Source organism: Onychostoma macrolepis, chromosome 02, assembly GCF_012432095.1.
Source record: "Onychostoma macrolepis isolate SWU-2019 chromosome 02, ASM1243209v1, whole genome shotgun sequence".
NCBI lineage: Eukaryota > Metazoa > Chordata > Actinopteri > Cypriniformes > Cyprinidae > Onychostoma > Onychostoma macrolepis.
In genome coordinates, this window is record NC_081156.1 from 25,241,255 (window position 1) to 25,256,211 (window position 14,957).

At 35.4% G+C, this 14,957-nt stretch overlaps 1 protein-coding gene across 5 annotated transcripts in view; it reads left to right on the forward strand.

Annotated features, from left to right (window-relative positions):
- Window positions 1-14,957, forward strand: part of clstn2a (calsyntenin 2a) — a 214,966-nt gene that overhangs the window by 137,515 nt on the left and 62,494 nt on the right. For all 5 annotated transcript variants that reach the window (XM_058748413.1, XM_058748423.1, XM_058748433.1 and 2 more), the window contains 2 exons: window positions 780-988; window positions 10,129-10,278. In XM_058748413.1, coding sequence (XP_058604396.1) covers window positions 780-988; window positions 10,129-10,278 — 359 coding nt within the window. The remainder of the gene's footprint in view (window positions 1-779; window positions 989-10,128; window positions 10,279-14,957) is intronic.

The window sequence follows — 14,957 nt, forward strand, 5'->3', positions numbered from 1 at the left end:
TGTAAGTGTATGTATATAACTGCATTTGCACAGTTTGACTAATTTCTCAAATTAAACTAAACCTGCATCCTCAGCCTACGTTCTCAGATATTCATTTGTTTGTTTTTTTTATTGTGAACTGTCAGATTCATTCTTAATGAAATGCATTACTTAGCAATGATTGTATTTACAGACATAGGCCTATTGCAGGCAAAAGCTTCATCTGTGTTTGTGTCGGTGTGCCGAATGCAGCTTGATAAACAGCAGCTTAACGTTTGATGAGTAATTTTATTGTGATGAAATGTCAGGTTGTTAAACCCAACCATCTATTCTGTCTGCTGCACCACACAGTTGTCTTGTTATCAAGTAAACATATTAAAAATTCTTAACACTAGATTAATTTAACCAGGAAATTTTTGCAGCCTTTTTTGCAGTTGATTGATTAGTGGGTGTATATGGATGTTTTCATCCATTTTCCACTTTTTTTCTTTGGGAAATTCCCCAGACATGGTACAGACTGTTTTTTTTTTTCATGTGGCACGCTAATATTTTTTTCATCAATGTAAATATTTAGTCAGTCCGGCCTTGTGTGGTCTCAGTAGTGCTCAGAGATTAACTTCTTTCTTGTCTTTATTAATTTTTATAACGTGTAAAGCTATTCGCAGTTCACTCGCACAGTTCAGAGGTGTTATATCTGTGTGTCTCAAGCCTATTAGCACCTCTGTTCTATAAAATTAACATTTCTTCTGTTCCTCACCCTGATTGGTTGTTCTCTGTCCTTCCCTCTGGTTCTGTTGCAGGGCGGTGGTTCATATCCAGGTGGATGATGTAAATGAGTTCTCCCCAGTGTTCAGGGAGCCATTATATCGTGCCACTGTTACCGAGGGCAAGATCTATGACAGCATACTGCAAGTTGAGGCCTGGGATCAGGACTGCTCTCCGCAGTACAGCCAGATCTGCAACTATGAGATCGTTACGCAGGACACACCTTTTGCTATTGATCGAAATGGTAAGTCTTAGATTCAGATGTGTGAAAGAACACAAATTGTAAGTACCATAAAGTGTGCATTCTGTGTCAAAATTAGAAGCAGTAGACTTCACGTAGTATCTTGACAGAAATAATTGAAATTTTAATTGCACTTAAGTAAACCTTTCAAAGAAATTTATTATAAATGTAAACTTCATTAAATATATTTTAATGAATTTTCTTCGTCTTTATTTTTCCGTTTGAATTTGTTTTTTTTTTATTAATAATTTCATCAGACTCATTTAAACCAAAAGTGTTGTGTTCAAAATGTATGCATTAATATTATAATATTGTTTTTGATTAAATAAATACAGCCTCTAAGAGCATAAAAAGCTTTCAAAAACATTTACATTTTTTTGCATTGCATTTAGGGATGTTCATTTCGGTTATTTTTCCTAACCGACAACCGACGCTCGTTAACCGATTATTAATCGTTAACCGACAAGATTATTTTAAATTAGAACTAAAATTCAATTAGAAAGAATAAGTGTCTGTGACCCGTTAAAAATACTAACATTTCTTTTCCGGGGATTAATTTTACATGCGCAAAAAGCAGCAAACAACCCTTACCTTTTACAATTCCGATTATCTTCATGACTAAAAGGAGTGCTTCCACTGTTAGAAGGAAAAAAAATAAAAAATCAACATATCTCCAGCGACGCACACCGTTTAGCATTCTACCTTGACAATGCAGCCTGTTCATTATCATTATAAAAAAAACAATCAGTCAAACATATGAAGAAAAAAAAAAAAAACACTGCTCAGTTTAAATATGTAGTAAAATCTGTGCCGTTAAGCGTTATCACCGTACCGCCGTGAAGTTATGCAAAACATTTTGTTTTACGTGGATATTGGAACGCGAGTGAAGTAGGCCTATAGCTACATAAAAGGTAACTAATATTTTGGCATTCAAATACATCGCGAATATGGAAACATTTGATTTTGTGTAGAACGAGAGACCCAACATTGGTTTCAGTTTCGTTTTAGCCTTAATTCGTTTTGGTTTGTCGCTATAGCTTCTTACATTTTTAATTATTGTTCTTTTCTAAATAGCCTACTGTTAATTGAAAGGATCTGTTGTGGAGTGAGGGGAACTAAAATAGCATAGCTATGTTTACAGTGTTTATTATAATATTTGTAATTCGCGTCGGCCTATTTCTGAATGAAATAATAAAATGCGACTTATAGGCGACTTCTGTTTTTTTTTTCTTCTCTCTCTCTCTAAAAAACGTTTTTTTTATTTTCTTTTTTTTATATGCGTAGCTTATTTTAACCATGCATTAAACCGGTAACACTTTAAAATAAGGTTCATTAGTTAAACATTAGTTAATGTATTAACTAACATGAACTAACCATGAGCAATACATTTGTTACTGTATTTACTAATCTTCGCTAACGTTAGTTAATAAAAATACAGATGTTCATTGTTAGTTCATGTTAGCTCACAGTGCATTAACTAATGTTAACAAGATTTTAATAATGTATTAGTAAATGTTGAAATTAACATTAACAAAGATTAATAAATGCTGTATAAGTGCAGTTTATTATTAGTTAATGTTAACTAATGTAGTTAACTAATGAACCTTATTGTAAAGTGTTACCATTAAACCTTTTAAAATAACTTGATAAATTACTGAAAAAAATAAATAAATAAAATAAGTGACTTTTTAAACCGTTTAACTGATTGTATTAATCGGTAAAAATTCTTAATGGTCGGTTAACGGTTAAACGGTTAAAATGAACATCCCTAATTGCATTGCATAGTCACTCATGTTAGTCAGTTGTAATTAAATTGCATACAAAACTACATATAGCTTTTAAATATAAGGTAAATCATTTATTTTAGACCTTCAAAGTAAAGAGTAAGAAGTAAAATGTTTGATTTTGTTTTTTAACATGTTTTTGAGTAAGAGTACATGCTTGCTTGTTACGAAAACACCCTAATATTACTTGAGTAACAATTCCTGATGTACTTTCCACCTCATTTCTGTTGTGGCTGGGCTGTCTTGCTTTTTACCTGTCTTTCTCACAGTTTTTTTTTTTTTTTTTTTTTATTGTATAAATCGTATGAAAGTGATAAAGACAAACAAATCATCTTCTCACTTCTGTGCATCACCTGTGATTTCTCTCTTGGGTGAAGATGATTGAATTTGATTTGTTTTAGCTTCCGTTTTCTGTATGCATCATTCACGAGTGCAGAATTGATGCCTTATTTGGTTATCATTGAATGCATGAGTGAATTAAACGGCTCACCGGCCAGCTGGATGGTCAGCGCTCCAATCTTTGACACTTCCGGGCACGTCTGAGACGACTCTGAGGTGCTGAAGGGACCGGAGCTCATGGATCACATTCGCCACACTGCCGCAGAACAGACACCCGTCTCTCCGCTGTGGCTGTCTGCCTCCCTCTCATATTCTCTGGTGGGGTGTCAGCTGTCTCAAAGAGCTGTGGTCTCTTTCAGGGGCTCACGTCGAACTCAGAGCTCCTGTCTCTTTCGCTTCCTCCTGCCGCTTTGGGCCCTGCCAGCGTCTGCAGTGCGACTGGCATTGACATTGCTTGGTTAGTGCCAGGCGAGAGCTGAGTGATGCATGGGCCGCCCGAGTGGATTTTGTTCTGAGGGCTTTTGGCTCTATCATTTACTGTGGATCAGAGGGCAGAGTGAGTTATTAAATACAACAGGCCCACTGGCACTGTGTTCTCTGGTCCAGGGAGAGGAGGAGGAAGAGGAGGGGATGAAAGAGAATGAGATCAGGAAAAAGAAGTACAGAAAGAATGATAAATAGTTTGAGTGTAGAAACATGCACTAATGATGTTAGGTAGGAGGAAGAAAGGTTGGTTTGTGTTGGTGGCGGTACCACATGATTCGTTTTGAAACTGAGGTAATTTACTAAAGATCTGTGAGATTTCATTGTTTTTGTGCACCCAAGAACTATGAGCGGAAAATATTCCCAACATTGTTTCAAGCATAGAGACAGCGTGAATGAAACGAGACACCAAGAGGCAATATTTGACACAGACATTTTATTTGGTACTCGCTTCTGAATGGAATTCGTTGAGAGAAAATCAGAGCAATAGATATGAAAAGGAAGAGAGAAAGAATTAATAAAAACCGAAAAAAGTGAGAATGTGAGAAATAAAATATATATCAAGGGGTTTAGATTGAATTTACACCATCAGTAACACTAAAATGCTGGAGGCCGTTAATCGTGTTCTTTGTTCTTTATGTTTTTATTCTAAATGAACAGAAATTCAAACACATGCTGAGGCGCATGCTTAAAGTTTCAATCAGAAGTGCCATGCCTATTCAAACTGAGGCACGCGCCCACTCAGATTTTGAATGCAACTTTCAAAAAAAGTGTCTGTGATTAATTATGGTGCGTGATTTATTGTAGATAAAGAAAAGTGTGGCAGAATTGACTTGTCTAAATTGTCTAAATCATTCCAATCTAATTGTACATTCCGCATGTTATTTGCTTTTAACTGAAAATTCCATTATCAACCCTCATGACTTTTTTACTGTGGAAGGCAAAAGAAGACATTTTAAAGTATTTTTATCAGTTTTTGTCTATACAGTGAACATTTAATTGGGTTCAAAACAACGTTGAGTTGCGTTGCGTTGAGCTGCAATTTTGCTTGGTTTATGAAAAACACTTATTAATACTTATTAACACTAATTAATGTATTAATAGGTATTAATACATTCATTCAATAAAAATGTCATTAATATATTAAAAGATAGGATAAGAAAACTAACTAGTCATTGCATGCCACTTTTTCCTACTTGCTCCACCAAAGTGCTCCACACTGTTTATCATCATTCTATCATCATTCTAGAGCAGGGTTAGCACCACTTTTACCCCACATTGTTAACCCTGTATTGTAGTGCCAAACTTGTACAGTGTGAAATGATGTGGTGTAGTAATGTTATGGCTAGATGCTTAGCAACAACTTCTTATGTATTTGATACAGTCTGCAATATATAATGCAAGGCTGTAAAGCTAGAGCCATTATATAAACAGGTCGCATGCTGCATTCACACAACAACAAATATGCAAATAAGAATGTTAACCCAGGTTGTAGGCATGGACAGTGTGAAACTTCAGCTCATGAATACCCAGGATTAATTGTTAATCCTGGGTAAATTATGAGCAGCTTGAAACGTGAAGCAAGCTAACCCAAGATTCTGCTAACCCGGGGTTTAGAATGACCCAGGGTTAATTATGTCAAATATGAAAAGCCCTCAAGTAACCCAGGACGGCCATTTGTGCCTCCTCATAAAAAGATGCATGATTCCCCGGTTTAAACTTCACATGCAGAAACATACAGTAGATGAGTTGAGGGTTTCACACACTTACATTCATCGTCTCACCCTCTTTGTTTCATATTCTGCTGTCATACTCTTTTTTTTTTAATTTTTTTTTTTTTATCTGTGCCGCACAGACAGAGGCCCATTGATAACTCACTGGAGGAGAACTGTTCCTTTTAAAACTCCCCTGCTCTTAATCATGCTGCCTGACATTAGTTGCTGTAATCAGCTGCAACAACTGAATTGGCTGTCTTACACACACACACACACACATTTCACAATGTTTGTTTTTGTGAAAAGTGGGGATATCCCATAGGCGTAATGGTTTTTATACTATACAAACTGTATGTGCTATTGCCCTACACCTAACCCTACCCCTTACAGGAAAATTTGTGCTATTTCAGATATTCAATACACTCCATTCTGTGATTTATCAGCCTGGTCTCATGTTCATATGTAGGTATTAATACGTAACATTTACAAGCACACAACGTACATTTTTGTACATTTTTATTGATGCTAAAACTTACAATTTAGACGTATTTCAACGTTTAAAATGTACAAATCAATACGTATTTTTAGCTAAAAAACGTAAAAATATTTACGTATCTTTTATATCATTAAGATATTCGTATCAATGCATTTTTATAATTTTATCAATAAGTGATTTAGATTTTTAGACCCCTTAACCTACCCCCAAACCTAAACCTACCCATTTTATAGCGAATGTGCATTTTTATCATTTTATCAATAAGCGATTTAGATTTTAGACTCCCTTAACCTACCCACAATCCTAAACCTACCCATTTTACAGCGAATATGCATTTTTTATCATTTTATTAATAAGAAATGTAGATTTTTAGACCCCTTATCCTACCCATTTTATAGCGAATATAAAAGGATAAAAAACGCAATTGACCGAAATATGCAGGAAAATAACCATTTTAGTAACAATATAGCATTAAAATATTTTTATAGTCGCTAATCCCACTCCTGCGTATAAACCTAAACATTTCTGTACAATATAAGAAAAGCATGACAGACAGATAAATGCAATTACAATCATTTATTTATTGCAAAAATGTCAAAAGCACTACCAAAAGTAATCCAAATGACGATGCGTTGCAGCCGCAGTCCTCTCTGGTGGAATACAGCAGGTTTGTGTGAGGTGCAGAGCAGAATTTATGTTGTTAATCGCTGAAAATATTATCCAAATTATTTTCCTGATCCTCTCCGTGAACTCGTGAAGGCGCGCACTCACACTTCACCAGAAACATGACATGTCGCAATCTGTAACGAATGCAGGCGAGAGCCAATGATCGTTCGATTATCATGCAGTCGTTTGAAGCAGCAACATTTGAATTCGTAACGAGCGCAGTGTTGCCAACTTAGCAATTTTGTTGCCAAATTTAGCAACGTTTCAGACTACGTTAGAATAATTGTTCATTTATGATACACTTTGTTAGTAGCTTGTACCTGCGATTGTTGATCAGTTAGTAAACTAAGAAAAATGGAAAAATATTAGTAATTTTCCGGGACATTATCCATTATAACCCTGTAACCTGAAAACACAATGTGTAATTTAAAATGCAGGTAAAAAACCAATATGAATTTCATATTAACATGGTAGATTGTGCTCTATTTTCACAGACTTTTCTTTGAGTGTAGTATACTAACTACTAATACACTATTTAAAACATAATTGTTGTAATATGTAGTATTGCAAGTTTACTTGCTATTTAAAAGGGAAAAAAAACTTAAATTGTAATCATTTATATTTTAATATTATATTATGCATATTATTTTACAAACAAATCTAAATGAACATATATAAAATATATTTTTGCTGAGATTTGATGTTGTGACAATTTTGCAAACCCATGGCAAACAAAGTAAACATTACATGACAAGTAAAGGTTAAACGATTGCAAATGTTATTTATTTTAAGGTTTAAATTGAAGTCTTGTTTAACATTATGTAGGCCTATTCTTGGAAACGAACTGGCCGCAGAAATCACACAACAAAACGAAATGTTATTTCATATTAAGTAAACGGGTAAAGAATTGAATAACGCAATTAAAAACAAGGTAATTGATATGACAACTAAAACTAATAAAATTAATGCCGCGATTTCAATATTCATAAGGATTCATTTTTAGATTTTATACGTCAGTTTTGTACGTTTAAATGCTGAAAATATGTCAGTATTGTACGTTTTAGTGCCTGTAAAAACGTAAGTAAATGTACGTTTTATAGAACCACATTTTATGTAAAATACATAGGCTACGAATTATCATGAGATCACGTTGGCAGCCGATTTATAAGCGTTTTGAAAGTGGGGACATGGGGTAATGTCCTGAAAAGTCACCTCCTTGTAATAACTATGTCATACCCTTGTCATTATTCAAATTTATGTCCTCATTTGTCATTTGTCACAAAAACGCGCACGCGCGCGCTCACACACACACACACACACACACACACACACACACAGTCTGGCATATGTGGTTTACGGGGACTCTCCATAGGCGTAATGGTTTTTATACTGTACAAACTGTATGTGCTATTGCCCTACACCAACCATACACCTAAACCTACCCCTTACAGGAGACTGTCTGTATTTTTAGATTTTCAAAAAAACACCATTTAGTATGTTTTTTAAGCCTTTTGGTTTACGGGGACATAGGCAGTGTCCTCATAAACCACCTTCAAGTTGTAGTACCCATGTTATTATACAGATTTGTGTCCTCATAAACCATATATACCAGTTCACACACACACACAAACACACACACACCTCCTTCCTCCCACATACCTGTGTTTGTTGACGTATGGCTTTGAGGGTATTTCAAGCCACACTTTAGCTTTGTGGCTCTGAGGATTGGTGCAGACTTGGTCTGGGAGCCCAGAGCGACTGACCTCTATTCCTCATTGCTGTCTCCTTGACAGCACGGCTGGTCTCATTGAAATGCAGCCAGCAGGTAAAAATAACCACAGGCCTACAGACGTGTGGGAGCATCAAATCACTCGCTGCTAGTTCAACCTCATATGAACTCTGTCACCATAGAGTACATCCAGACTCATCGCCATACACCAAACATCAACCCCAAAGCCGCCTTTAGCAACTGTGGGCGCTAAATGCTAAATTACACACATCAGTCCTGTCACAAAAAGCACTCATTACTCAAATGACAGGTACCAGGTAGAGGATCCATATCATTATGGTTCTTTAACCTGGAGCTCTGCAAATGTACTGTCTGTGGTTTGCTGACTTTTTTCAACTGACAGGGTGGCACTTCTCGAGCTGCTGACCAGGAAGAATACTCATCTCGAAAAAAGCTTTTAGAGCATGGTCTGGCTTTCTGCCAGAGGTTAGAAAGTCAGAATGTACCTTTAGCTCTTAGCTGATAAAGAATGACTCATACAACAATGTCAGATCTGTACATCGTGTCTGTGCAGAGGTCCGTGTTAGTAATGATTGATTATGTTATGTCTTGATTGAAGGAAAGTGCAGCTTTCTTAGTGGAAGCAGAAACAGTTTCCAAGTATATACAACATGTTTGTTCATTACTGTACTTCAGCGATATCGTTTGTGGGTGTCTCTGTTGCTCAGTACGTGATCTAAAACATAGTGTTTTAATCAAAAGCTGATCAAGAGCTTTTCTTACCAGTTAGCACTATGCTAAACTGGTAGCTTAATGCATCATTTGACTACTTGGATCTTCAGTAATATCATGTGAACACTAAAATTATACAGTATATAATCAAGAAAAATACTGTTCAAAAGTTTGGGCTCAGTAAGACTTTTTAAAGGAAATTAATACTTTTATTCAGCAAGGATGCATTCAACTGATAAAAAGTAACTGTAAAGACATAGCTTTCCTGTAGCTCAAATAGTAGAGCATGGCGCTAGCAACGCCAAGATCATGGGTTCGATTCCCAGGGAAAGCAAGAGCTGATAAAATGTAAAAACTGTAACTTGAATGCAATGTAAGTCGCTTTGGATAAAAGCGTCTGCTAAATGCATAAATGTAAATGTAAATATCTGAAGTATCATGTGACACTAGAGACTAGAGAAATGGCTGCTGATAATTCATCTTTTCTATAAATGGGAATAAATTACATTTAATATATTTTGAATTGCAATAATATTTCACAATATTACTGTTTTGATCAAATAAATGCAGCCTTGGTGAGACTAAAAATAATACCGATCATAATCACAATCATTGATTTTTAATCAGTACCCATAAAAGTTGGATTGGCTTTGTAGAAGGTGGATACATTTTTCAGTGACACAGAAATACAAATCCTATTTGTATTTGAACAACAGAAGGTGGTTACTGTTGAGCTCTATATTCTGAGTAAATTTGTATCCAAAGTACAAAGTCAACATTTGTAGTTTTATTAACCATATGCCCACCTAGATTATTTTATTAGCCATGAATGCAGGTAATAAACCACTATAAAGCCTTGTGAAATGCAAAATATAGAGATTAGATGTAATTGTCTTTATCCTAATTAGCAACACTGGAAATGCAGATATAATCTGTAATTGCTGAAACAGGGACACTTACACTGTTGAAATTACTTTTGTGATTGAAAACATTTGGCCAGAGCCATTGTAAGGGAGCTTAATTATTGTTTAAAAGCATATGTTGGTGTAGTATCTCAGTCTGGCAGCTGCAACAATTACAAATTGCTCTCTTAAGTTTTACTTTCCTCGTTCCACTTAGCGTGTCTTTAATTTTATTTCGCAAATTTTCTCACAAGTAATGGGCTTGTTTTTTTCTCTTACATTTGTTCTTCTCTCCAGGCAACATCAGGAACACGGAGCGACTGAGCTATGACAAACAGCAGCACTACAAAATCATGGTGACCGCTTACGATTGTGGCCAGAAAAGAGCGATGGAAAGTGTTCCTGTTCACATTGATGTAAAACCAGTCTGCAAACCTGGCTGGCAAGGTCAGTGGATACTTCATACTGTTACCTCAACTTTAACTGTTGCTCTGTTCCTGGCTTCCATTCAAATTAGCTGCTTATTCTGATCTTTTTTTTTTTTTTTTTTTTTGCAAGCAGCAATACTGTATGTATTGCTACTGTTTTGTAATAGTAATTACAGTAGATGTTTATTGCAATTATTTTTTTTCACTGCTTATGGCTCAGGAAGCTGGCTCAAAAAAATCTGTGGGTGTATGAAAAAAATATAGATTTGATATTATCATGAGGCAGTTGACCAACTACCATTGCACTGAATAGTAATGCTAACAGATAGCTTTCTAGGCATTATTGACTTTTAGTTCTTTCAAGGCCATGCCAGCTAATTACATTTTCATTGTTATTTGTGTTGAGGAGTTAGAAAATAGTAATTTTCTAGAAGTGCCACTGTGAAATACAAAAGAAATGAGCTTCAAATGTTCACAGGAAGAAAAAGCCAAATATTTTTTTAATATTTATATTTATCTTGATATTCAGATAAAAACGTTCTCTATTCACTTATCCTTCTATAATCTCTAAGAGTCCCTGTCCCTGTCAAGTCAGCTTTTTTGACTTACCCAAAAATGAAAATTCTCTCATTATTTAGTCACTGAAGTCATACAAAAACAGATATTTTGAAGAATGTTTCATCTGTTTTTGGCCATACAATAATAGTCAAGGGGTTTAAAACAATTGTTTGAAAAAATAAAATAAATAAAAATAAAAATAATAATATATATATATATATATATATATATATATATATATATATATATATATATATATATATATATATATATATATAATATAATATATATATATATATATATATATATATATATAATATAATATAATATAATATAATATAATATAATATATATATATATATATATATATATATATAATTAATATAATATAATATAATATATATATATATATATATATAATATATATATATATATATATTGAGGCATTTTATATCTTCTTGATGGCAATGACAATAGAATTGTAATTCTCAAACTGACTTGAAGAATTTTACCTGATTCATTCAAAAGATCTGATTCAAAAGAATGTTGTGTTAAAATCAGACATCACTACTTCTCATTAACATTCCAAAAAGAATTTAGGTGGATTTCAGGATTTTTGGTGAGTAATGACTTAAATTGCAAACTCGAGTTTCTGTCTCTGCCTTACATCCACCCTCAGCTTCCATCCGCGAAATGGTCAGTATTGTGACCCAGCGGAGTAGTCTGTTCTCTGTGACCTCTGTGATCCCTTGTTCTGTTCTCCTCTCATCTGTGGCATACACTGTTAGTGGTCTTAACTAGACAGATCGATATCCGTGGACTCCCTCTTCCCACAGGGACTGCACAGCAGCTTCAGCCTACAGCTTGTCTGCACACACTCTCACTGACCTCTCTGGAAGAGCCCAGTATACCTTTTAATATCTTATGCCTACATGACAAGGCCAACCAATGCATTTTACATATGCTGTGGTAATGGATTTGTTCTAAACAGTCAGTAGGCAGAGCTTTCAACATCATTAAATCCGAGAAAAAGACGAGGCAGCTTTTTTCACAGTTTACCTTCTTTCACACATCGATTGAGGCGTGGAAAATATCTGCAGATGAATTCAATTCACAGGCTTCAGTTGAGCCATTAAAAAGCGGATGTCAGGGGCTTGAGAGACAGGCGCCTAATCACTGTCATCTAAAATTGTGTTTAGAGCGTGAAAAGTGGGGGAAAAAGCTTTCATTCTCTCTTCAGCCAGGAAGAGTTAGACAAACCCAAGTCCTGAGAAGAAACAATGTAGCTAATTCAATCGTGACATATGTCAAACTTTGTAAAACATTCAGAGGCTGTATGAGTATAGTGCATACAATTAAAATAAATCTCAAGATTTTGCATTATATATATATGTGAAGAGTTCAGGTGCAAAAGCCTCTAAGTGCCATCTGAAATTTTCATCTAAAATGAGCATTTTTATCAGGCTGCTATGTTTAGGTTCAGTAATTTTACTCTAATGGCAATGTATAGGTCCTTTTCTATGCAATTAAAGTAAAATAACTGAACATTAAATATAGCAGCCTGATAAAAATGGCATTTAGAGGCTTTTGCATCTGAACTCTTCATATATATTCCATATATTTATATATATATATATTCCAAACCTGTATGACTTTCTTCTGTGGAATACAAACAAAGGAACTGTAAAGACGTTGAACTCTGCTTTTGTAACCAGTGGTTGTTAAATTCCAAAAAGCAACATTTAATTAATTTAAATATATATTTACTCATTCGTACTGTAAGGGAAACAGGTCAATTTAGCTCAAAGGGAATCATTTATGATGTTATAGGGAATTTGAACAGACTCTTTGTTTCACAGCTGATCACTGAGTCGGCAGCGACTCTGCACTGGATATTAAAATCCAAAATATTGTGAAAACACTATTAAATAGCACAGTAACAAGATCGGCAGTTTAAGACATTAACTTGTAAGCACAAAACACAAGTACTTCTCTTTTCAATATAAATAAGGCTTTATTGGATAAATCTAAGACATCTAAACTAATCTAACACATGAACACACGCATTCACACATTCACTCAAGTTGCAGAAAGAGAGAAAGTGAGGAAAGGATGTGTTTAGAGAATGAAAATGTGAAATCCCAAGTTTACAGCAATATGTGCAATTGCATAGACCTGAACAACCATCAATCACTTAATTAACCCTCGCATTGAGTTTCTCAATGAGGCTAAAATTTATATTTAATGCACCAATTCAGCTCAAATCTGGAGTTGTATTACTTGCGTTGCCTTTGTGTTAAGGGATTCCCTTTTGTCGTCATCGTTGCAGGAAAGGGGGTTTCCCAAGGTTGCTGATTGGTTGGAAGTTCAGTAGTCATTGAAGTGATGTCTTGGGAAGCCAATTCTTGGGCATTGGCTGAAGATGTGGAGTTGTGGCTGGTAGAAGTTTTGAAGCGGTCACAGGCTTGAGTTGAACTTGGAGACAAGGCGTGGCGGCAAAACTTAAACTGAGAACACGAAACTCGCAACGGAAAAGAAAATAAACTAAAGTAAAAGAAAGAAAGAAAGGATGTAATGAGACTAGGTGGTTTTTCTTCTCATCGTGGTGTTAGCAGCTGGCATGTAAGCCAGAGCACGCTTAAAGAGCGCAAAAAGCAGCGTCAAAACGCGGTGGCAAGAGGCAAAAGCAAAAAGAGAGAAGAGAGATTTGATGGTGTCCTGAGTTTTAAACTCGGCTTTTGGACACATCCCTACTGTTGTCTTGACCAGTTAGATATTGTCTTTGCTCGGGGTGTTGCTTTGTTTCTTCTCCCCATACATAAATCATGTTATCTTGTCAGACACATGGCCCGAACTTTTTTGGAGAGTATAATTTTGTCCATGATTTCTATAACCAGAAAATGATACATTTGACAAAGAACTGATTGGAAGAAACGTTTCAAGCAAGAAGATTCAAACTCATACTTACTAAACATGAATATAAAGCCTTAAGCTATTCAATAGTCATTAAAAAGACATACCCAATAAGTGATTAGAACATGATAGTCAAATGTGTGGGTTATTTACATAATATGGAGTTATGCCTAGAAATGATTAGTTGCTCATAAGATGATTTTGGTGCATCTACACATAGAAGACAGTTTCTGTGCCATTCTGTGAACATAAGGACATGTTCTGTGAAGACCAGAGAGGTTAAAAGGTCTCCTAAGGAATTTCAGTCTGGTTCTTGTCCTCTAGGTGGGGGAACCCACTCCAAGATAGTCTGTAGCTCATGATTTCTATCACAGATTTACATGGGATGGTCACGCGGTGCATGTCTTTGACCATTAATCTTGGTTATTTGCCCCAAATTTGACAGTCTCCTTCCTGAGTTGGAACTGTCAATAAGTGTTCTTTTGTTTGAATGCTGTGAGCTGCTCAAAGCTGCTAGTTGGTGGACTTGCTTCAGACTAGTGGTGCCAGGGTACCGTGGACAGATTTATGACGTTGTCTTGTTATCCAGGGCCTCTCCGTGGAATTTGTCTCTTTGGGTTGTTCTGATCGAATCTTAATTTGTCTGATTCGCTCTCTGATATCCTACAGTACATTTACTGGTCCATTCTAATTTATTCTTTATTAATTACTGTATGGAAAAGTACTGTAGCATGTCAAAATTTTCCACACTTCTCGGTTTGTGTTCCATTGAATAAAATTAAAGAAATAGTTCACCTAAAAATGCCAATCAACTGAAAATGTACTCGCCCTCAGGGCATCCAAGGAAATTCACCCATTGATCCTCTGCAGTGAATGGGTGCCGTCAGATTGAGAGTTCAAAGATCACAGTAATCCACAAGCAATCCACATGACTCCAGTCCATCAATTCATGTCTTGTGAAGTGAAAAGCTGCTTGTTTGTAAGAAACAAATCCATCAAGACATTTTAACTTTAAACCGTTGCTTCTGGCACTATAATCTATAACAAACGCTTCCTCCAGTGGAAAAAGTCGATCCCATTAAAAGTAAAGTTTTCACTTGTAAACGGTGCTTGATTTGTACATTTATCTTTCCTGAATCAGACAAGATTATATTTTCACTGGAGAAATATTATTATGGACACGTAATTTAGCTGGAAGCAACAGTTTGAAGTTCAAAACATCTTAAT